We start from the raw sequence: 23415 nt of genomic DNA on the forward strand, positions 1-23415 counted from the left end.
TTTTTCCAGCAGAACAACTCCTTTATTTTTCACATTGCCCTGCCTTTGGCCATTTCATTTTCACCATATGGGTACAGGGAGAGGAATTGCTCAGCATGGAGAGAACCAGGGCTCACCCTGAAGACCTCAGTGGCCAATTTCCAGGTATAGCAATGGCTTTGCTGTAAGTTTGAGGGGAAATGGTTCTTTCTGAAATGGGTAAAAAGAATGTGGATTAGATTTATATGCTTTTCTCCCTCCTGCCACAATCATGAAATTGAAAATTTGAGCTGCAGTTGCTAATCTCGTCTGAATCAGTCATCTACATAGATTAGACACCTTTCAACAGGAACAAGACTAATGTTTTGATTCCGAGCCCCAGGCATGATGATTGGCAGGGAAAAGCAACCCCCTGGAAAATCAGAGCAGAGGCCAGCTCGAGGCCCAGGTCAGAGTTCGAACCGACTGTGTATGTGTTTGGATTTTAGTTTGTTGTACTTGGTGATCAGGTCCAGCTTGCTGTGCCCCAAAGTCATTCTCTTCTCCGCCCCGTACGCGCTGTTCTTTTCCAGCAGCACATCCTCTGGGAACTTGTCATAGCAAGGCACTACGGACTTTTTATCCCGTTTGAGGTGGTTGTATGGGGAGAAAAGGTCAAAATGGCCATGTCCAGGGCTCTGTCTCTTTTCTACCCCATAAAACACATTCTCATTTTCAGCTGGCAGCTCCCCAGTGGTGGCCACAAGTGCTCTCTGCTTCAGGCTGGTCCCGTTGCTGCCAGTGCCCTCCGACAGGGACTGGAGCGGCTGCCCCGCTCTCGGTGGGGAGCAGTGGCTGCTGTTGGCCTTAGTGTCCCCCTGGTTACCAGGTTTATTGGAGGAAGGCTCCGGCTGCAGGAATGTCCTTGCTGTTATGAGGTTTGATTTGGGATACAAGGCTGGGGTGTGTTTATTTGGAGGACTGTTTGCTGAGTCTGGTGGTTCTTCTTGCTGTTTAGGGCAAGTGGGCTTCAGGAATGTTTCCTCCTTCCCCTTCTTATTGCCAGAATCAGAGCTGGAATCTTGCTTTTCCTGGTGTGCACTGCAGCTGGAGTTTTTCATAAAGGGAGACACTTTTATGCTCCTAATGCTCACATTGGAAAGGCTGCTAGAGGGGCTCAGGGTCTCAGTGTCATTTCCCTGAGTGGGTTTTAGAAGACAGTTGTCAGCTTTTGAGGTATTCCAAGAAGAGAGACACGTCCCGGGATCCGGCACACAGAAGCTGGTCACTGCTCTGGACTCTGCGTACAAGTACCGGAATTCCTTTTCAAACTCTGCAACAATTTGCCCGCGGAAGTGGGTCACCAGGCCAGTGTGGACTTGGCTGCAAAGCCAGGTGAAACTGCAGGAAAAGAAACAAAACACATGTTAACTTCAGTTCACAGAGTGCCAAAATGCCTAGAATGGATTTTCACATTCCAGTGATGGATTCCTTCCTGATTTATGTTGTTACAACTTTCTCTAAGTAGGCAAGTGTGAGATTGCTTGTGGAGATGAATGTGCTCATCAATAAGTACAAAAGAACAACCCTAAAGTGGTTGTTTGATTTCTGCTCGGGGTCCCCTGCTCTTCCCTTGCCTTGGCAGGAGCTGTGTTCTCATGTCCTGACATCCATGATGAGCTTGTAGGAGCTGCTTGGGCAGGCAGGAAATGAGGAACTGCCTTGAGGAGTGGAGGTCTCCAGAGACCACAGGAATACCTCAGGACAGGAAGGATGATGATGCTTGCTATAAGTATTGCTGTGGGATTCCCAAATGCAATAGAAGTTAATTCTTGGCTCAAAAAGTCCAGTCCCTGCCCTCACAGTTAAGTGTTTTGGGATCTTTTCTGGAAGCTCATCATATTCTACCCTAAAATCAAACTGGTTTTTCCCTAGCTGGGGAAAAACTTCCATTAATTGCAACTCTGCAAATATTCCTTATCTGTTTAACCCTACCTCTTGTTTGTGTCCAAACTGTAACCTAATTAGCTCTTCCCCAATATAGCTACAGATTGTAACCACATTCTCCTCATCTTCCTCTTCCTGATTAAGCAGGGAGGTTCCTCTCCAGAGTGGGATCCCAGGCTCCTGGTCATCCCAGTCATAGCTGATTTTTTATTCTTGCTGTAGTCAAACCAGACCAGCACACTAAATGTGTCAAATAAACCAGAATTTTCAGAGGTGGCAGTACAGCTGAGGGCTGCGTTATCGGCTGCTAAAGCAAGACACTGATTCTGAGGAGCAGGGTAAAATGACAGGAGCTCCAGGAGAGCAATTGTCATGAGAAATTACATTCTCATATAAATGTCATTTCAGGACAAGATACTGGCACTGTGTTTTGGGACCTTGTCAATGTTTAGCTCACAAGAAAGCTATTTGGGAATTTCTAGAAGGAAACACAGCTCCTGGCCGGTCCCTGAGCACTCTGCAGTTGTTTTAAGTCAGACTGGTGTTTGGTATGTTTGCACTCAGCAATCACACTCCAAAATGCAACATAATATGGAAAAAATACTCTGCTGTTTCATATCAAACCAGGTAAATTAGGTAAGAATATGAAAGTAGTAAAAGAATGAAAAGATCTTTGTGGACGGCATGAAGAGTACTCAGAAATACCATTCTGGAGGCTCAAAGCAAATGCATCCTTTCACAGAAATATTAGGGTGAAAAAAGCAAACAGAAACTACCTGGGATTGCTAAATGACAGAGGAGAAGCTCCAAAGCTCAGGGAGACCATCTTTGAAAAAGGTTGGGTCACATATTGCAAAAGGGGAAAGAAGAAATATTCAGCTCCTTTTGAGGCACATGGTCCATGTGCAACAGGAGTGTTCAGATAATTCCTCTGCATCCCTTTATTGTACAGGAGCTTGGGCTGCCCTGAGCTCCCTTTGCACAGAACACAAGAGAGGATCAGTCTCCTGTTGAGATCTCTGTCGAAGAGATTAGAAAACATCAACAGAGCAGATATCAGCACATGGGCAGGAGCAGGGATCATTAACATAAGAGCACCCAGGGAATGCCAGGACAACATAGCTCAGCTTCTAACCAGGCTGCGCTGTCTCCCACTTGAAAGGGCTCTGGCTGTCAGGAGAGTGGCAGGCTGTTAATGTGATATAATGTTTTTAATGTTCTAGACAATTAAGTCTCACAAATTAGATAGACATAAGTTGTGTAGATACACAAATTAGTAGAGACTCTTCTAAAGAATACAATTAATGGCCATAAAGGAAATATGAGATAATAGGAAAGGCAGCTTGGCAAAGGAATGTTATCTCTCAGAAAGCCCCGAGAGTTCTTTGAAGAAATCCAGGAGTCCAGACAGGGGAGATTTCATGGTTCAACACTGTCAAAGGTGTCTGTCCTAGGGCACTTCCTGGCTCCACTGATGCCTCTTGCCCCAGTTTGGGCATTCCTGTGTCCCAGTTTCCCATGCCGACCCAATGGGGTCCTGCTCACTCTGTGTCATGACAGGATGTGGAAGGAATCATCCAAGTCCCCTGGTGGCACAGCCCTCCTTGCCACAGCACACGTTTCCAGGATGGGACAATGTGGTCTTGCCAGCCGTGGCTATTCCCATTGCTACAAACTGATAAAGATCTTTTCTTCCCTGACTGGCATAGCCAGGGAATGATTTCTGCTGCAAAAATGAGGCACTGGATGAAGTTCAGAAGTTAAAAATCTAATGCAGACAGGAAGAGGTACTGCTTTGCACAACACAACACCCATGTGGGCTTTGGAGTTCCTCCTGCTGCAGGCCACCCTGCATGCTAAAAGATCATAGCAGCTTCTAAGAGCGGTAGGATTTTCCTGACATTATTTTTTCCCTATAACAAACTGCTGCTCACAGCCGTTCTAGATCAGCCTGGGACACCAAGGACTCTGGGAGAGGATGGCGGTAGGATAGGATCCCTCCCTGCCCTGCTCTCCGACTCTCCGGGAGGGTGCAGCTCAGCCCTTGGCCGGGAGATGGAGGTGCAGCATCACCTCCGGGCGCTGGGGGACAGCAGCCGCTCCTCGCAGCACCCCCTGCCCCGCGGCTCTGGCGTGCGCCGAGCAGGAGCGGCAAGAGCACCGGCGGTATTCCACAAGTCTCCGTCTCAGCAGCATTTTCGACACCCGGATTAGTTCCCTGCGTGCTCCCCTGTACAGCCGTGCTCAGCTTTGGGGTCACGGTGGCCTTTGCCTTTCCTCAGCTGTTTGAACAGGTGACTCCACATCTCCACACGCGGCCTCTCTGCTTCAGCTCTTTCCAACAGACAGGATACCAATGTGCAGCAGATTTTTTTGCTTCTTTCAGTAGTTTCTCAAACTCATTTTTCTTGCTCTTCTGTTACTTGGGCTGTCACAAAGCCATTCTTTTCTTTCCATATGCCAACACAAACTTATGTTTTGTTTTTGCTCATGGCTAAATGCATGTACCACATAAAAATCATTACCAAACCTTTCCTTTCAAGTGACATTTTCTTAGATAAGGTAAAAACAACCTGCCTTTATTGCAGCAACCTCTTTTAGCTTGCTCCCAACACACTTGATATAATTTCCATTCCTTGATTTTCATCTTCATTTTGATCCAAACCAGTGCAATGTATTCAACTAAATTGGGCACCCATATCTGTCATCTCTTATTTCTTATTCATCCTTCCAGCAGCAGACCTTGTCTCTTTCTCCTGGATTCACTTTTTATTTACACACCTGAGGGCTTGCTCTTCCCTGCTTCAGTGTGCCCAGCAAGGCTGTTCATCACTCCTCTCCTGGCAGTGTCACTGCATTGCTGCGTGTGTGACCTGGGGTTCCCTTGCTGATGCACTGTGCTTCAGACTCCTTACACACTCCCTTCCTGCTTAATTAGAATTTCTTTCTTGAGGTGAGTCCTCATCAAACTAGATCTGGAAATCTCTCTTCAAAGCTCTTTCCTCTTGCTTGGGCCATGGATACCTGTGAGTACAAGCACCTTTCTTTGAAAGAAATTCCAGGCTTCCTTTAGCTTCAAACCCATGTAACTTTATCTGCCCATTGCCAAACACTTCTGTACTTCAGTTTTATTTCTCCTGAAGCCATGTGTGGAAGTTTTTGCATTCTTGTAAAGTTTTGCCTCTCATTTTTCAGTTTCAGCTGCTGTGTCAGCTTCAACCCCAGATCTTGAATTTCTCCCTGCAGCAAACACTGGGCTCCTTCCTCTCTGTGCCCATGGCAGGACACACAATGATAGCGTGACAATCTGTCATTTTCAGCTGAGAAATTTAATCTCCTCTAAGGCAACTCAGCCACACAACTCCCTTTCAGGCTGACAATACCAGCTCTTTTCTCTGGTTCTAGTCTCTATTTCCTGTTCAAGTTCCTGTTTAGCTCTAGCCCCTATTGCCCTTGGGTTCTTCTCACCTGCTGAAACAGTAAACATCTTAAGTGTTCAAATAAACACCCTATTTCTTCTGTTACCCAGAATAAACACAAATAGCTATATATTTAATTATATTTAAGATTTTAGATTATTGCTTTGCCTAGATACCTCACTCTAGTTTTTTTTCCTTCATTTAGAAGAAATATAATGTTAAACAGTCATTATACACATAAGAGTTGAAGGGTCTTAACTAATTTGCCTACATTTAAGATAAGAGCTGTGAGCTTGGTTTCCTTATGTAGAGAATGCTGCAAAAATGTGCTCAATCTGTACCAATAGGCAGCATTCTTTAATTTATCCTCATATATTTATCAGAATAAATTAAAGTATCATGGAATCACAGAACATCCTGGGTGGAAAGGGACCCACTGGGATCATGCAATCCAGCCCCAGCCCTGCCCAGACCCCCAACAGCCCCACCCTGGGCATCCCTGGCAGCGCTGTCCCAACGCTTCTGGAGCTCTGGCAGCCTCGGGGCCGTGCCCATTCCCTGGGCAGTGCCAGCACCCTCTGGGGCAGAACCTTTCCTGATCTCCAGCCTAAATGCTCCTGAAGCTGTGTGGTTCTTATTGTATCAATGTATAAAACCTGTGACAGCAGAGGGACAGTTACACTATTTCTGCATATTTGGATCCTTTTCTTCATTGCTCATCCCCTCGTTGCAGAGCTGCCAGGCTGCAGTGACCCAGTGGACAGCAGGGTGCAGTGGATTGCTACAGACCAAAGCTGGGATGTGTAGAAGGTCACACAGTTAGGGATCACCCACTTCACTTCAAAAACAAATGCAAGAAAATGGAATCCTGATAAAAGGACAGGATGGAAATCAGTGACACCTGGGTAAGGAATTAGACTCAATGGAGAACATCTGAACAAATAAAGCTGTGTTTAGAATAGTGCATGGTGGCTGTACTGGGAACTTTCTGAGAAGAGTGCTGATGGTAAATAAGCCACGTTGAGGGAGTGCTGAGAGACTAAGAAGGCAGAAAGCAGAGGGATAAAGGGAGGAGGATAAACCTGCCAGGTTGAATGGGGGCCACAGCGATGAGAGTTGCCTAAACTGCATTTTAGACACTATAAATGACCACTTGTTGGAAAAACTAACCAGAAAGCCGACAAAAGGAGAAATAGCATTACCAGTTTAGAGAGTTTCTTTGGAAAGGCCACTCAGCAAAAAAATAACCATGACCTAGCCATATCAAATATTCTTTCAGGACCAAAATAATCCACAACAGTAATGCTTAAATTCAAAGAAAAACTGTGTAATGCTATTAAAAAGAAATTTTAAAAAGCAATCAAAAAGGTTGAATGCTTGAGGCGGCAAGAAGATTGTTTAAAGATGCTATGTTAGAGTCTCAGAGAAAATGTACCTATCAAAATAAAGACATTTTAAATCATCAGAAAATCTCACCATAGTTAAAAGGTGCATTAAATGAAAATATTAAAGCAAAAAGCCTTCATAAACTGGAAGTCAGCGCTTTTCCAATTATAAACCAGAGAATAACCTGTCATTTAATATTGAACCTAGTAGCAGAGGAATGGAAAGTTTTAAAATGTGAACCTTTTAAAGAGCTCTTGGAAAACTACAAACCAGCCAGTCCTATTTCCATACTGAACAAACTGGTAGAAGCAAATAGAGAGTAAAAGGATTAGATGCATAAATAACTATAATCATAATGCTGAAGACTCAGCATGTTTTTGTGGAAGGAAGCCATGCCTCAAAAGCCTCTTGCAAGTCTTTGAGGGAGGTAGCAGGCACACAGATGTCCTTGATGTATCAAACTTGAACTTTCAAAGAGATTTTGACATGGCCATTCGGCAAATGCAATTTTTGTTGTTGGAAAAATAAAGTGATCATGAAGTACATACAAAGTAAGGTCTTCCCAACATGCAGCAGTTGATTAAAGATACAAACACTAGCAGTGGGTTTCATTTACCCACTGGAAACCCACAAGTTTTGTGCTGGGATCGATCCTGTTCAACATGTTGAGGAAAGTACTAAAAAACTGTAGAAACTGTCCATGTCAGGCCTCATGACAAAATTATTGTGGATCAAAAGAAAACTGGATAAACAGAAGCTGCAAGAGGATTTTATGGTAAGAGTAGGAATATGTGACAAAATGATGGACAATTAAATGTCAAGAAATTCAAACTCTGGATGCAAGAAATGACTGAAAAGCCAAGGATACTTACCTGGAGAAGAGATGGTTCACATGAGGGATTATAATGGAGGAAGACAAACCATGGATGCAGTCAAGAAAGTAAATAGGAAACACTGATTTTCTGTGCCCAGGTTGTGGGAATTTGGGGACATCAAATATAATTTTCTGGCAGTAGGTCTACTGTAAACACCACAGACCTCTACTTCACACAAAACATAAATGAAACTGCATATCCCATTGCCAGAGGGTATCATGGAGGCCAGACATGGTAGGAAAGAGTGTCCTATAGCAAACTGAACATACAGAAGCACGTACTACATAAAACCGCAGAGTTCTGAAATCTCTGATCCTTGGACACAGCATTGCTGAACTGCAAAACCTGCTGCTGGGTAACAACACTCTTACCCTTGTCCCCGTATCATCCTGAGACACCCCTGGTTCCACTCTGGATCTTTGGCTTTACTCAGTGACTGTTCTCATCCTCTGCATCTGGCTTTCCCATCTGCAGGGACAGTAATCTAAGTATCTCCTATAGAGGTTGCACTACACCCAGAAGCAGACATCCCGATTTTCTGCTGTGAAAGTGTTTCTGACAAGTGAACAAACTCCTCAAGAAGAGACTTGAACAAATTGAACAAGAACTTGAACAAATTCCTCAAGAAGGGACTGTTTCTGTTAGTCCAGAACATTCTGTGCTTACTGGCACAGCACAGAATCAGATGTAAAACCCTATTCAACTGAAATACTATCTTCCAGAATTCCAAAAGTTTCAGCTCTGCAGAGCTCTGTAGAAAGGGAGCACATGAGAGCCCCCAGTCCCTGCCCTTAACAGCACAGGGAGGAACTGATCCAGAGAGCTGCACCTGCATTTTAAGCAATACCCTGACTCTAGGCCACAGGGAAATCAGATGTTCCTCCAGCTGTGCAGTTCAATCCAGCTGACACATGCTCAGCTTTAGTCATCCAAAAATGAGTGATCCTGATGAGTTATGTAATCCCTGCCCCTGCAGCCAATGGAGATGGATAGAGGGATTTAAAAGACGAGTATATGTGACATGGGTTAGCTGGGGGCTCAGCAGTGCTGAGGGAACAGTTGGACTCAAGGCTCTTAAAGGCCTTTTCCACCTAACCAATTCTATGATTCTAGCATCCTGTGTTTCCAGGCAGTGATTCACTCCATTGTTTTTCAGTGTCTTAGGAGGGTAAAAATGCCACCAGACACTGCTCTCATGTTGTTTAGAGATTTGACACAACCAGTTTCAACCATGTACTCCCATTTTTCATTCATTTTGCCTGAGTTTGACGAGGTGAGACTCCATCATGTCCACTCTTGGAGATGATGAAGTCAACACCAGAGGAGAAGGTGCAGCTTGAAGCTACAGCACTGATGAGGACACTGGTAGACTGAGGGTCCAGCATGTGCTCACAGAGAGATGGAAACTGAGAGAAAGGGAGAGGGAGAGCAGTGTTCAAGGAGATCTGGTGGAAGAAGAATGAAAGTGTTGCCAGGACAACAAATTCACAGAGCAGGCTGTCCTGAGGAGCTGCACTGTTTGTGAAGGATAATATAATGATCAACAGTGTGAAAATACTGTGGGAAGGATCTGCAGGTGGAGTCTAGTAATAAAAATATAGGACAAGAACAGTAGTCCTGACCCTCTGATCAGAACTGTGGAGAACCATGTAAACTGAGATCACAGAGGCTGCAAAATTAGGATGGGCAGCAACGGGGGAGATTTCATCCATTCGTACCCACACACGTTAATGCTTCCCTGGGATGAACCATGGAGAAAAACTTTTTGGAAGCAATAAATGATTACATGCCAGAATTAACTAGTGTAAATTTTTTGACCCAGAAGAAAAGATGTGATTCAGGATGTGGTCTGGAATGGGGCATAAGACTTGGTGGTTCCAGAGGCAGAAGTGGAAGAACCCGTTTGTAAGAATGATCACAGCACAATTTTAACTCTTTAGTGGAGAGCAAACTAAATAAATGCAGCATGTGGAGGTTCAATTTCAAGAAAGGTAACTATGTAAAAATTCAGGAATCAGTCAAAAAGAGCTGAAAGGGAGCAGACCAAAAATCCCCAGGATGACTGGGGCTCTAGGTTGTTCACAAATGCTGTACTGGCAGTCAGGGTATCAGTGGGCTCATTTGAGGCCTGGGTGTCACAAGGGCAATGGCAAGGCCATAGCTGAGACCCTCAATGAACTTCCTGCATCCATCGCTGGTGCTGGTGACACTGAGATGTGCTTCACTCCTGTGTATCAGCACCACCAGAAAGGCCAAGGGCTGAGAGGTTTCCCCGTTGATCCCACCTACAGAGAGGGCTCTCAGTGCAGTCTTAAGGCCCACACACCCCTGGAGCTGCCCTCTACCCTGGGGCATGTAGAGCGTGCTGAGAAGAACAAGATTCCTGCTAGCATGGAGAAGCACAGCCCCTTGGAAAAGGACAACAGGGCAAAGGCAAGCCCAGCTCACCAACCTGCTGGAGTTTGGTGAGGGAGCCAATGAGCACATGAAAGCCCTCAGGCATGGAGGGGTGCAGTGAAATTCCCAGGTTTTCAGGTGATCCTCAGGTCCTTCAGGTGGTTGGATACCTCACTGAAGGTGAGCAAATCCAGAAGAGTCTCACAGAACTGAGCAAGTGGACAAATATGTGGCAGACGAACTTCAGTAAAAGAAAATGTTGTGTATCCATAGGGGAAAATTATCTGTATGATGCTGAACCTGGAACAGCTCAGGAAGTTGTCTGACATCAGCTCAGAGTGCCATGGCAACTAAAATTTGCAGTGAGTGTTGGCCCCTGCCAGCAAGGGCCACAATCACAAACCAGAGTCTGGGCATCGTTGACCCCTCTTGAGCACCTTGGTGCAGCATATCAGAGGGGCCACATGCAATTCTTGTCTCTGCACCTCAAGAAGGAGGTAGTGAGGTCACAGAGGGTGCAGAAAAACAAAATTTAAGAGGCCGAGGGATGCAGCAGCCACTGTAGGAGGAGAGACTTCTGAAAAGTTTGAGGTCTTCACTTCAGGTAAGAAAAGAGCAGGGAGGGTGGATAAGATGGAGACTTGGAAAACTGTGAAAGCACTGACTGAGGTGAATGCAGGGCAGCTGTTGAAGCACCATGCAGCACCAGGAGTTACATTGTTCAGTATTTTGGTAAGGAATATTTCCTCAGTGTCACCAGTCTCTGCCACAGTAGTTGCTGTATTTTCTTACCTGTATGTACCAGCAAGAACTTGGTCACAATCAACCAGGACAAACTTCTCCAGAACCTGGCCTGCAAATTTCTTGCCTGCTTTGCTGTAGTATGTGTCTCCACTCAGGCATCTTATGCGCATGTTCTGAAACCAAAGCAGGGAGAGTTGGTGAGGGGCCATGTACTGAGCTAAACTGAGATGTTCCCTTGTGCAGCACTGCTGGACTCCCTCAAGCTCATGCTCTGCTCTGAGAGGTAGAACTCAGCAAGGCATTAAGTATTTCTTGGCTCCTGCATACCAAATATTTTGTCACACTGCCTGCTTCTACAGGATAAAAAACCAGCAAAAATTAACAGTGCAGATTCTAGTTTGAAAAAAAACTTCAGAGAATCCTATGAGCCTACGAATCATTTCTGACGTATGTAAAACAATCCAATTTCTTTCAGATTATTAATGATATTTAGCACCCTACGAGCTGATGGCTCTGCATTAAGTAAATTTTGATGCATAACAACTAGCTAGTTTCTAATCAATAGAGTGTGCTGCTCTGATTTTATACAATTACAGGCTTAAAACTAAAACATCACTCAATGAAAAAAGATATAGAGAGGGGAATATCTACATTTTAAGGAATTCCTTTTATCTATACATTTTAAAATTAGATTAACATTTTCAGCTGCTATACTCAGTTGAAGCAGACCTGATGCTCCACTGCAAATACTTCTCTGATACAACCTTGACCTGTAAAACCAACTGCCCAGAATAAACTGGAGAATATGGCTCTTGGTATCCATTGGGAGCCTCTTTCATAATGCAAGGTGTTTGCCCATAATAGAAGTTATTTACACCTCAGGTGAGAAAGTCAGAAGAGCAGAACAGTCACTGGAAATTGTTAGGGACCTACTCTGTGTGATACAGTGCCAAACAAAACATCTGGCATGTAAATAAACATCCCTAAGGCTACACCTCCTCGGGGCTGCCAGGTCATCCCTTCCTGCCCTCCAGGCCAGCTCCCCTGATACCTGTCACACCTCTGATACAGAGGAGCTGTCACAAGCTGTCACCACCTGCACCTGACCAGGCAGACTCCTCTGTGGGCAGCTCATTCCTGCCGAGCATCAGCCCAGCTGCAGACAACGCCCTGGAGCAGCTGGTGGGACCGATTTGCTCCTAGCAGAGCTGGGTGCTCAGGGAATGTGGTGCTGCCCCTCCACCACCCAGCAGATTTCTAGCCAGGCCAGGCAAGGGACAAGCACCAGCAGCTGGGGATTCCCTGCAGGCGTTCCCCGCAGAGCGCGTCCCACGCCCCTTCCAGCCCTCCGGAGCTGTCCCTGGGCACCCCAGTGCCCCCTTCGCCTTCCTCCCACGGGGCTCAGGGCAGTCGCCCCTCGGGGTGAGGAGCGAGGCAGGGACCCTGCGGCTTCCTCTGCTGCCAGAGTCCCCGCGGGCAGGAGCCGAGCTTCCCTCCGGGAACAGCCGCCAGGTGGGAAAGGCTCGGCTCTCACCCTGCAGAGAGGGTCTCAGCCCACCCGGGAGCACCACCGCCCTCAGGGCTGCACAGCAGCAGCAGCAAATCTGCTCCTGACCCGAGCCCATCCAGGCTCTCTCTTGCAGTGGGCAATGGCAGCTGGGGACAGCAGGGAGAGGGCAATCATTTCTGATGCTGCCCCTAATATTGCTGTGGACCCTGTTTTCTGCTCAGGGGATTTCCTGAGCTTCTTGTGGTTTGTCTCAGTGGGAAGCCCACCGTGATCTCTTCTCCGAGTGCTGGTCCAGTCTTCTCTTGAGTTCATGGAAACCTCTAGCAAGCACGGAGCTGAAGCTTCACAATTTTGACACTGTGGCTTTCATTTGTTGGCTTTTTATGTCCCAGAACATATCCTCATCTACCACTTATGAGAAGGGAGAAACCTTTCCCCCATAATGACAGTCGTGCATTGGAACAAGTTACCCAGAGAGACTGTGTAGTCTCCTCGCTTGGAGATCTGCCAGCTGAGAGCAGGGGAAGTGACCTCACAGGTGACACTGTTTTGAGTGTGAGGTTGGGTTTGATGACATCCTAAGGTCCCTGCCAACTTGCATTAACTGTGATCCTCTGAAGTGACACCACAAGTTGTTGATTCAGACCAAGATAACGCTGGACACTTGGTGAGGTCCTCACCTTATCCTGTGGCCAGTCAACACAGGGATTTTTTCTTCCAGTGGTGAAATTTTAGTAACACTGGTTTTCAGTGGGAGGAGCTTCCTCCCCCCACCTCCTTCCTGGGGAAATTAAAACAACTTCAGGTAAATTCCATAAATTTGTCACCACAGTATTTCTTCACTCCCTTTATCCTTTCCAAGGCTGGGTGAGTTTCTGATATCTGGTTCATTTTCATCATCATCATCTTCTTCCTCTTGTCAATCCAGACCCTGAATAATCCCAACAAGATGAGAATCCTGCAGTCTTGCAGGAAAGACACCCTGGTACTACTCTTCCTCCATCCAGATAGTAGCTCCATGTTCAGCAGACAGATGTTTGAAAACTCCAAGTTAAGGCTTCTACTGTCTCTACTGCCAAAGCTCCTCACAGGATTTTCTGATGCTCAGCACTGGAATTTGCCACCAGCAGACTCACATGTTGTTTTCAGAAGTAAGATGCTGGAGGAGCAATTACCCCAAATTCCCCATTCAAGCCCAAATTGTCACCAATTATTCCAAATGGAGATTTACTGCCACATCCTGTCACAACTTGGAGGCAGGAATAAAATATGTACCCTCATTCCACTGAGATGTGTATTCAGCCTGCAGGTACTGGACTGCACAGGTGCATCAGCGTAAGAGACACTTCAGATGGAGAGGGGTTAGTGAGTCATGGAATGGGGAGGCAAGTGTTAATTACCCATTCAAGCACACGACATGACATCAGGCATAACAAAGAGACACAGACATCTCCAAGGATATAAACTCATTCTCATTTTAATTTTTGAGATGGCCACCTCTTGGATAAGAAGCAATAAAATATATTTTGTAGAAATGGAATTAATCTGAATGCACCCTGTCACTTCAGTGTGGAAGCTATTTATGGAAGCAAACGTGCTCCAGCATGGAGGAGTTTTCCCCAAGGGCTGCCATCTCAAGAGTGAGGATGAAATGGGTCTGGCTTGTAAGAAGCAAGACAGGACAGAGCTTCACCAGCAGGGTGGAAGGATCACAGAACATTTAGATTGGAAAATACATCCAAGGTCATCAAGTCCAACCTTGCCAACTGGACCAGAGCACTGAGTGCTTCTCTAAAGAAGCCTCTGTAAATTAACCTTTGTGTAGACAGGTTAAAAATCAGGGAAAATTAAGACATCTTAACTGTATCTATTTAGAATATCCTGTAAAACATTGTTTTTGCATTGTCCCTAGCTTGTTTTTATCTAGGAATACTTTTGAGCTAACTGGAAAATTTCCAAACGTTCCCCACAAAAATGAAGGGAAAACCCATGAAACTGGTGGCTGGAGTGGAGTTAGTGCTCCAGGGAATCCTGCACACCTAGGGAAGAAGCACAGCCGGCACTGCTGGCCTTACAGGAACAACAAATGATTGATAGGTGGTGGCCAGAAATGGGGAACAGCAGGATACTGGGGTGCATCTCTGAGTCTGCAAGTTCCCAAGAGAGCTTGTGGCACTGTCACATTCATTTTTACTGTTTATCTTCTCTGGGCACCAAATGCTGGGCAGGAATTGGGTTTTTCACAAATTCAAATCATGGATCCACAATTGAATTGCAAAGCCTAAAAGCAGATCTTAACATGAGATTTTTAACCTGTGGGTTCAGCAGAAGGAAGTGATGGGGTTTGCAGCAGGACATCTGAGGGGACTCACTGCTTCCCTTGCCCTCCCAGCTATTGCCCTGCAGCAGCTCAGGGCAGAATTTAAATCCCTGAGCTCAGAGGTCTGAACTATGAGCAATTTAAGTCTTGCAATTCTGTGTCCTAGAGCAGGGGCTGTGTTCTTTTCCCCTCCATGTCCAGATGATATAGGTTCACATAAACTAAATTTCCAGGCCTCCCCCTGCATCTCTGCACCAGCCCAGCAAAGTGTTCAGCAACTCACTGCATCTCATTGGCCCCAGTTTCACACTCCCTGCATGGAAAACTGAAATGAGGACCATAAAACATCAATATATGGGACTAGGAGGCTCCTGCATGCCTTCCTCTGTGCTTCCAGACAGATCTCAATTTCCTAGAGCAAACAGCCTTGGTTCCTTTAGCCTGGGACAGGGAGAGAAGGGATAGATTCTGAGGAGAGGGGATGAGTCCTAGGGACCAGGCAGGGGGAACAGAACACAGGGTACATAGTTTTTCTCAATTCCAAGACCTGTTTATCATATCCAGTGTGTGACAAAACTTACTGGGAAGCTGTCCTGAGTAAGAGCCATTTTATTGCACATTTCCACAAAATGCTTCAAGTACTCCTCATCCAGGATCAGGTAAACGGGGATGTGCCGTCTGCTTGAGGCCTCCAGCAGGTCACACAGAATTTCCATGTCTGTAAACAGATCCATCACAATTGCTATCACCTGGCCAAGAGAAAAGAGGTGTGGGGGGAAAGAAACACAAGAGACTGTTGAAATCTCATGCCCAAGTGAATTGTGCTTTAAACTATTTGCTACAAACTATTCAAACCTCCTGAGTTACTGAGACCCGTGGCCACCTAAATGGAGATGATTCTGGACCTTTGTGTTCAACAGCCCTTACACCCCTGGGCAGCTAAAATAAAATTTTAATAACTGTAAGACAATTTCCACCTGGGTACCTCCTGTCTCATCTGCTATTTGCAGAAAGGAATAGCTGAAAGGGTAACACATGCACAAAATCTGAATTTCAGTGGTGCAATGTGTTGCCTTAAGAAAATATGGCAAGAATAAAGCAATACAAACAAGATAAATACAAACAAGAGCTGAGACTGAGCAAAATCATTGTTCAATCAGCAAGAGTGACTCTACATGTCTGGCAGATTAATATAAAAAAAAGTACAATTTTTTTTCAGGACGGACACACTGCCAGGTGAGGGAGAAGGTATCATGATAAAATATGTGCAAAACCTCCTGTCCAGATTAGATCCTAGGGGTGCCTAGACAAAATCAGAGAATAATGTGTGTGGAAAGGATCCCTTCCCTTTCCCTGCTGGCAGAACTCCTGCTCATACAGCCAGGGATGCAAGTGATGGGTATGAAACCTGACAGGAGGAAGAAGGAATAATGCTAAGGTTATTAAAAAAATATATATGTATCTCAATAAAGTGAAGATAAGGTCTTCAAGGAAGGGGTTTTAAATAGGAAAAGAATTTTAAAGAGAACTGCCAGTTCTTTAAAAATGAGGTTGAAAAAGACCAATGCAATCCATCCCACTGTGGAGATGGAGTGGGAGGCAGCAGACTGTCATGGCTACGTGAATTCTCCAAAAACTGGAATGAAAATACAGACAACAGAAGGTTAGTCATGACAAGCAGCTACTACAAGTGAGTTGTACCAGGACCAGACAAATCAAAGCACAGAATGACCTGCAACAAGAACAATGCATCAAGGGAAATGAGCCATAAATAAATTCAGATGGAACTGGAGACCCTGTTGCTCTGTTCCTCATGGAATAAAGTTTCCAGCAGACAACACTGAGGGGGCTCTTATTTGGATGAGGAGGTGACTCTTGGGATTTATCTGTTGGCTGCCACTGTCAGGGTCAGGGGGACACCTTGGAGAAGGAAGGAACAGACAGGAGAGCACTTGCTGAGCAGGATGATTTGTCACTGCACCTGAGGGTGCAGAGCACCTGGTGACTCAGACCTTGAAGCATCAGCAGTTAATGCTGAAAACTCATGGAAGATGGGAACACACATCTTCCAGGATGGAAAAGGGTAGGGGAGGATTTACCATCAGCCAAACTTCCTTTCAAAAGCTGAAAGAAACCAGTGAAAATACTGCCCAAGTACTCTTTACCATATCATAGTGAATAAGGTAACTGGTGCTGGTAAGTTGGGTGTATAACCCTGATTTGTGTTTCTGCACTTGCCAGAGAATGCCCAAATAAAGATGACTCAAAACCCACTAAATTTGGGAGTGAAGCTCCAATAACCTATTCTGCTTCTCAGTGTTCATTCCCTGCACCACACCTGGCACAGAAAACCCAGTCAGCCCTGCTGCCATGGTGCCCCCACGAGGAGGGAGCCTGTGTTCCACCACCTCCGCTGCCTGTGTTACGTGCATGGCCACAAATGCAACTCTCCACAGTCCAAATCACCCCATGGATCTCACCCCTGCAGGGTGAGCCTTCCTCTGCCACTGCTGCTCACCTGCTCCTCTTCAAACCAAGAGCTAAAAGCAGAGGATGGCAGTGAAGTCAGATTTTACATGTGCACTGATTCAAGTTTTAAATAGGAACAGGGGAACGTAGCGTGAGACTGATCAGGAATAGCTTCGGAAAGGAGGAGAGGAGCTCCATGTTTCACTGTCCTTGGATTTGTGCTCCAGACTGCTACACTGGCCCAGGTTGCTCACTGCCCAGTAGCTCCTCTGCTCTGTTTTCATTAATAAACTGCCTCTTTCCAGGCTCACACTCATGGCCTCAGAGCAGTCACAGGCAGAGCAGGGCCCCTGATCTTCCCCATGCCCTCCAGCTCTGTCTTCTGCTTGGGGAACTGGCTGCTCTCAGCCTGTACAGGCCATGGAGAGACCTTTTCACGGAGCCACAGTGGAGAGGACAACAATGTCAGAAGGCTGATTCCTGCTCCCTTGGGGACTGAGCCCTTTTGCAGATGGACAAAGATAGTGTGGCTCTGTTTTGTCCCCAAAACCCATCTCTGTGATGGTGCCCAACAGACTGTCATTGGACCTCAACATCTTGCAGCAGGCCCCAAGCCCAGCTTACTACAGCAGGGTTTGGGGAAGAACCTCCCCAGAGGATGGTGTGATCCCAGACATCCACGTGGGACACAAGGCAGCTGTCAAGAGCTAAAAATCATTCCCGGCCAAAACCACATCTCCACCCTCTCACCCTGGCCCTGGGAGATACAGGCTCTAGAACCTGACTCCAAAGGACACCTCTTCTGTAGCCCTTGTCAGTGTTGTCTTCCCAGAAGTCTTACAAGGGTTTGGCAAACTTTTCCCCTCTTGAAATGTGCCCATCTCTCATGGAGAGCAGAGTCAGCCCTGGAGGAGCTCTTCAAGCACTGAGAAGCATCTTCAAGTTCCCAAATTAATGTTGCTGCTAGTCTATCAGCACAAGGTATCACTGGGACCCACAGTATAAAAGGACTTTGCCACATCTCTCCACACTGTCCTCCAGGCAAAGGCCAGCTGCATTTTAGCCAAATTTCTTTGATGGGTCACACATCCTCTGATGATGAAGCACCATAAAAAAACGATGTCCCAGACCTTGTGTAAAGCCTCAGGCAAGTCCCTCTCAGCCAGACTTCACCTTATGATATTCAAGATCATCTCAAGCTTAGGTTTGAGGCAGGTTTGTCTTGGGGAAGTCTATCTGCTTGAGAAGTCAGTGTGATGGAGCTAAGGAAGACCGAAGTTTCTTTTTCCCCAGATCCCACATGCTGAGGGGCAAGGCCTGTACCCAGGGTGCACTGGAGGTCCACACCACTTGCTTTCCTCTACCAGTGCTTGGCAGCTTTGGCAGGGCTGGTTGCCACAATTCAGGCTGATCCTTGCCCCAAACCAGCACTGCTAGGGCCTCAGTGCTCCCTGTGAGAGGGACGGGGCTGAGCCAGCAGCAGCACAGGGCACAGAGTCACCCGTGGCAGCTGATGCCAGGCTGGATGCAGGTGGCCAGGCTGTGGCATCAGCGAGAGCCCCAGGCAGCAGGGCCAGCTTGTGCAAGCTGGGTGGAGCCCTGATAGTCACACTCAGGCTTTCCAAAGCGGGTCTTGGCTTGGTCTGGAGGTGGAGCAGGCTGCAGCTCTGCTCACACCTTCCTTCCCAGCGCTCCTGGTGTGCAGCACAGCCGGTGCTGGGCAGGAAGGACAGACCCTGTGTGTGCTGCAGTGGGCACAGAGGGGAGGCTGCGCCCTCCCTGCAGGGAGAGATGCCCATGTGGGGCTGCTCTTTGTAACTGTGGGTATCCATAAGGGCACTGAGATCAACACAGCCTTTTGGAAATCAAAGCAGGCAGCTCTTACAATAACATCAAATCATCCCCGAAGCCAAGAAATTTTGGGGGAAGACGACCCAGGAAGTTTTTCCCCTCAAACTCCCTAAAGCAGTGGGAGTTGAGTATCCAAGTACCATCTGCAATTCAGGCTCCAAACAGCTCATGTCTCACACTTAAAGCTTTGTGGGCATTCAAGTAACTGGGCCATACAAACCTAAACCTGTGTCAGTGCCTCCAGCCCCTCCAGCCTCAGTGGTGGGGGCTGCAACCTCGCTCGGGGCATCCCTGCTCCTCACCATGCTCACCATGACCTCTGAGCCCATGGCTTGGCCTTGGCAGGTCAGCATGTTAGAGACACAGCTGCCCCACAGGCTTTAAAAAAATTCACACCTTGTCATTGTAGGGTTAAACCATGACATTTCCAAACCCACTTCTGGAAACTCACAATTCAGCAATTACTGGAGTCATCACTTTAGGAATTACAGCACTTACCAGATCCCCACTGGGGTTTGCCATCTGTCTGGTGTCTAACCAGCACAGCTGGTTTTACTGGTGTTTGCCAATAGCAGTGTGGTTTGGGTCATTACTGCAGTGCTGCCATTTGATCTCCTGCTTCCCTGGGGACCATCAGGGACCCTTCTCCCAGCAGGCACAGACACAAGTGCACAGCCAGAGTCCAAGGGGCACAAAAGGGGTGAAAGAAGCAGCATGAACAGTTCAAACCAGATTGGAGCTCATCCAGCAAGAGCAAAATTTTAACAGTATTATCAAGGCAAAGGTGTGGCTGTGCTGCATCTTCTTATGTCTGCAAAGAGAAAAGCTCCAATCTGAACATCAGTCTTCAAAGAGAGCTGGTTAAATGCAGCAAAGGTGAAAGACCAACCTCACCAGCCAAAGATACCCATGAAACAAATGCTCCTTTTGCTAATTTGCCAGCACAAACATGCTGTTGCAAGAGATGTCAGCTGATGCTGTTCTGTGTGGCTCTACCGGGAAGAAGCAAACAGCATTTCAAGACACACACCTCCCTGGCTGCAGGACCTGGGAAAAGCAGTTGGGGATCTCAGCATCTTTCCCACATCACACCAGCACTGTGTCCCCTATGGGAAGAGAAACTCTCTAAAAGAGGGATCTGTGACAACAGCTAAAAGTCTAGTGGCAAAAATATTGGAAACGTAGAAACAGCAGCTGCAAACAAAAAACCAGGTGGCTCTCCAAATGGTTCATACTGGCACTTGAAGCAAGGGAAGTTTTTACCTCTGGTTGCTCTTTTGTCATTAAGACATATAAGTAACATCCTTTTGGATGGTTTGTTGAGCAAAATGATCAGTAAGTACTTCAGTATGTATAACTGAGATTGTGAATGAGCTGGAGTTCCATCAATCATAGAGATAAACATGGGAAGCACTGGCCAGAGCTGCTAACCCAAAAGCCAGTAGAACACCAGTAATAAATCAGTAAGATACTTAAAAACTCATTCTCACATTTTGCACAACAGTAAAAAACACTGTGGGAAACCCCCAACTCAAACATGAAGGGCAGAAGATTGCCAGGCCTTTGTCAACCCAAGCAAAGAAAGCAAAAAGCTCAGAATATGCTGAAAGTACAATAAAGCAGCCACTGCCCAGGCAACTTGCCCATAGTAACAGAGAAGTTCCTGTGAACTGAGGAAGCAGCAAGATGTTTTTCCTGTGGCTTAAAGGATCATTATATCACTGAAGATCCGGGACACGTGCTGAGTGAGGGGAGGACACTTCTTGGTAGTCATTTACTCTGTGCATTCTACCATGACTGTGCCTTAATCCCCACTGCTGACAAGGATAGGGTCAATATCACAGAACTTTTCAGATCATTTAAACTACCATAAATCAGCTGCCTGCAAGGACAAACAAAGCTTTTTGTCACTTATTTCCTGGATCAAAACTTCCTGTAATTGCCTCTAAGATGCAGTGGAAGTTCAGGCATTAAGCAAGGGTTGTTTACAACTGAACAGCAGCTCATGTGGCAAAATGGTCTTTTGGGTAAAAGAGAAAAGATCCCCATTCACCTCATATCACACCCAAACTTCACTGATATGTGGCTCTTGGAGGATGTGTTAATGCTGTGCAGCAATCTGAGCTGCTGGGAATACATAAATTCATTTGCTCAGCTCTTCTGAGGGTTATAGAAGATCACACCTGAGCTGCAGAGAACCAGGTGATTCCTTATCTCCAGCTTTTACACAAGTAACAATGAATATAAGGAGTGACTGAAGTTAAATAGGAAACTACTGGAGTGATAAGAGAAACTGCCAAAAGCGGACTGGTTAAAGTGAACTTTGCTCTAAATGTTTCCTCAATATCTCAACACAAATACTACAAAAGAAGATTGCTGTGAAACAGCTGAAAAGAACCATGAAGAGGACAAAAAGCTGAAAATGTGTCTGAGATAGTGTCTGAGCTGCTGCTTTCACACAGAGTACAGTGGCAAAGTGAAAGAAACAGCAAGCAGCATAATAGAGTGAATAAATTCATGCCAGCATTGTGCTTGGTAGGCAGGCACTGTAATCATCCAGTTTTTATTATATCCGAGGGTTGTAATAACACACCAGAAACTGGGCAATGGGGCAAAATGGGCTGATCTTACTCAGGCCTGGGGAGGCACAGACATCAAACCTAGGAGACAGGATTCTAACTTAATTCAAACCACTGGCAGGGATTTTCAGTCCCACAAATTTACTCAGGCCATATGTGGTGAGGTCCTGGCCCAGGCTGCTCAAAAAAGCTGTGGCTGCTCCATCCCTGGAAATGTCCAAGGCCAGGTTGGACAGAGCTTGGAGCAACCTGGGAGAGTGGAAGGTGTCCCTGCCCACAGTAGGGGGTGGAATGAGATGGTCCTTAAGGTTCCTTCCAACACAAGCCATTCTGAGATTTTCTCTGCGACAGCAGCTCACCAGTGGAATTGTCTTGTCCAGCTTAAAATGATGTCTAGCCCTGGAGAAGAGCCCTGGCCATGCAGAGGGAGGAGGGCTGGCTGGGACACACAGAGCCAGGGACACTGCAGAGACAGGGACACTGCAGAGCCAGGGACACAAAGAGCCAGGGACACTGCAGGCTCTGCCACGCACCCCACTGGGCTCTGGGACTCTGCATCCCTGCAGCTACAGAGAGCCTGTGAGTGCACTGCCTGGATGATGTGAAATCCCAGGCAGAAAGAAATGACAAGGAAGGAAAGGAACAGGAGCAGCTACAGGTCTGCTGCAGGAAAAGCAATCACATCATGCCAGACATGGAGACAGCAGCGACAGCATGGAGCGTGTGGTTACAGGTGTGGGAGCAGCCACCAGCCCCGGGCACTGTGGCTCAAGGCTCCCCTCGAGGGACACAGCTCTGTACGTACCGTCCGCGCCCGGCTGATCAGAGACCGGACCAAATCCTTAATGCTGTTTGTTTTGTTCCTTTGGAAAATCACAGTGGCCTGAGTCTGGCCAGACAGCGTGAGGAGAGGTGTCCCTGGCCACCCCAGCTCCAGCTCCGGAGGGAGCACATCTGACATGAGGGGGAAGTAGGTGCCCGATGTCAGTTCAGAGTTGAGGGAGAACCTGTCTCCAGTGTCCGCATCACCAGGGTCAGCTTCTTTGTCTTTTGTTGCACCGGGGTCTGGGAAGCTTTGGTTCCTCTGGTGGCTGATGTATTCCATGTCCAAGGTGGAAAGAAATGGCAGCTCCCTCTCCTCGGCGATGGCGCTCAGGTAGCCACGCTCCCCCTGCTCGAGAAAGGCGTCGATGGCCAGCCTGGCTGTCTCGCTGTGCTGGAGCACCAGTGGGGTGGGCTCCCTCCACCACGGCTTCTTTAGCTGCTCCAGGCGGCTCTTCAGTGGCCCAGACACCCCTTGCTGGCTCCCATAGCTGCGGTGGAGCTGGGGCCTCACCTCGACTGCCAGGTAGTTGAACATGACTGGAGCTGCTGATGCCGAGAGGTGTCTCTCTTGCTGGATTAGTCCTGTGTCCGTCTTCACGTCTTTTCTGCCCCTCCTGCACTCCTGAGCTCCTCCCAACAGGTTCCTCCAGGACTCAGCATAAGCTCAACTCCTTAATCACCAGGTACAGCCTCCCACTCCGAGGGAGGAGCCGCCTTTCCCAGCTCCCTCACCCGGCTTCCCTGGACACCACCTGATACTCAGTGCCCAGAGTGTCCCTTTTGCAAGAGGAAGAATATCAGCTCTTCAAGCTGCTCTTTCCTTTTCCTTGTAACTGATTGATGTGCTGTTCTCCCCTTCCCTTCCCATCCCTAGAGAGTTCCCCACCCTTGGCCTAGCAGGCTCTAACCTGTTTTGTCCCTCACTTGTGCTCACAGTGGAAATGCAGATGCTGGAACTTGTTCCTGCTTGCAATTTGTTCCAAATCAAACACGCTGCTTAGTGTCAGTTATAATGAAACACAAATATCCCAAGTGGGTAATCAGACTCGGCAGAGAAACTTACTCATCCCTGAGCCACAGATAATGCTCCTCCTTAGCATTTCTTGGGAGCTTGGCTCTGCTACACCAGAACAGT

The 23415-nt window shown here is 47.0% G+C and overlaps 1 protein-coding gene across 1 annotated transcript; it reads right to left on the reverse strand.

Annotated features, from left to right (window-relative positions):
* Nucleotides 1–23146, reverse strand: FAM83C (family with sequence similarity 83 member C). The gene is made up of 4 exons (XM_059862870.1): nt 22261–23146; nt 15138–15305; nt 10775–10899; nt 1–1359 (listed from the first exon to the last, which is right to left on the reverse strand). Exons 1-4 carry the CDS (start codon nt 22813–22815, stop codon nt 429–431), a joined length of 1779 nt encoding a protein of 592 aa, XP_059718853.1. The 5' UTR covers nt 22816–23146; the 3' UTR covers nt 1–428.
* Nucleotides 23147–23415: the final 269 nt, after the last annotated feature.

This window comes from Haemorhous mexicanus, chromosome 18 (genome assembly GCF_027477595.1).
Source record: "Haemorhous mexicanus isolate bHaeMex1 chromosome 18, bHaeMex1.pri, whole genome shotgun sequence".
Classification (NCBI taxonomy): Eukaryota; Metazoa; Chordata; class Aves; order Passeriformes; family Fringillidae; genus Haemorhous; species Haemorhous mexicanus.

Excerpts from the sequence above, each read along its gene's own strand:
- FAM83C (XM_059862870.1), bottom strand. The coding sequence starts at position 22,815 with ATGTTCAACTACCTGGCAGTCGAGGTGAGGCCCCAGCTCCACCGCAGC. Across the intron at positions 15,306-22,260 it reads TGATCAGCCGGGCGCGGACG|GTGATAGCAATTGTGATGGA; the intron begins GTACGTACAGAG and ends TCTCTTGGCCAG. Across the intron at positions 10,900-15,137 it reads TTACTCAGGACAGCTTCCCA|AACATGCGCATAAGATGCCT; the intron begins GTAAGTTTTGTC and ends CTTTGGTTTCAG.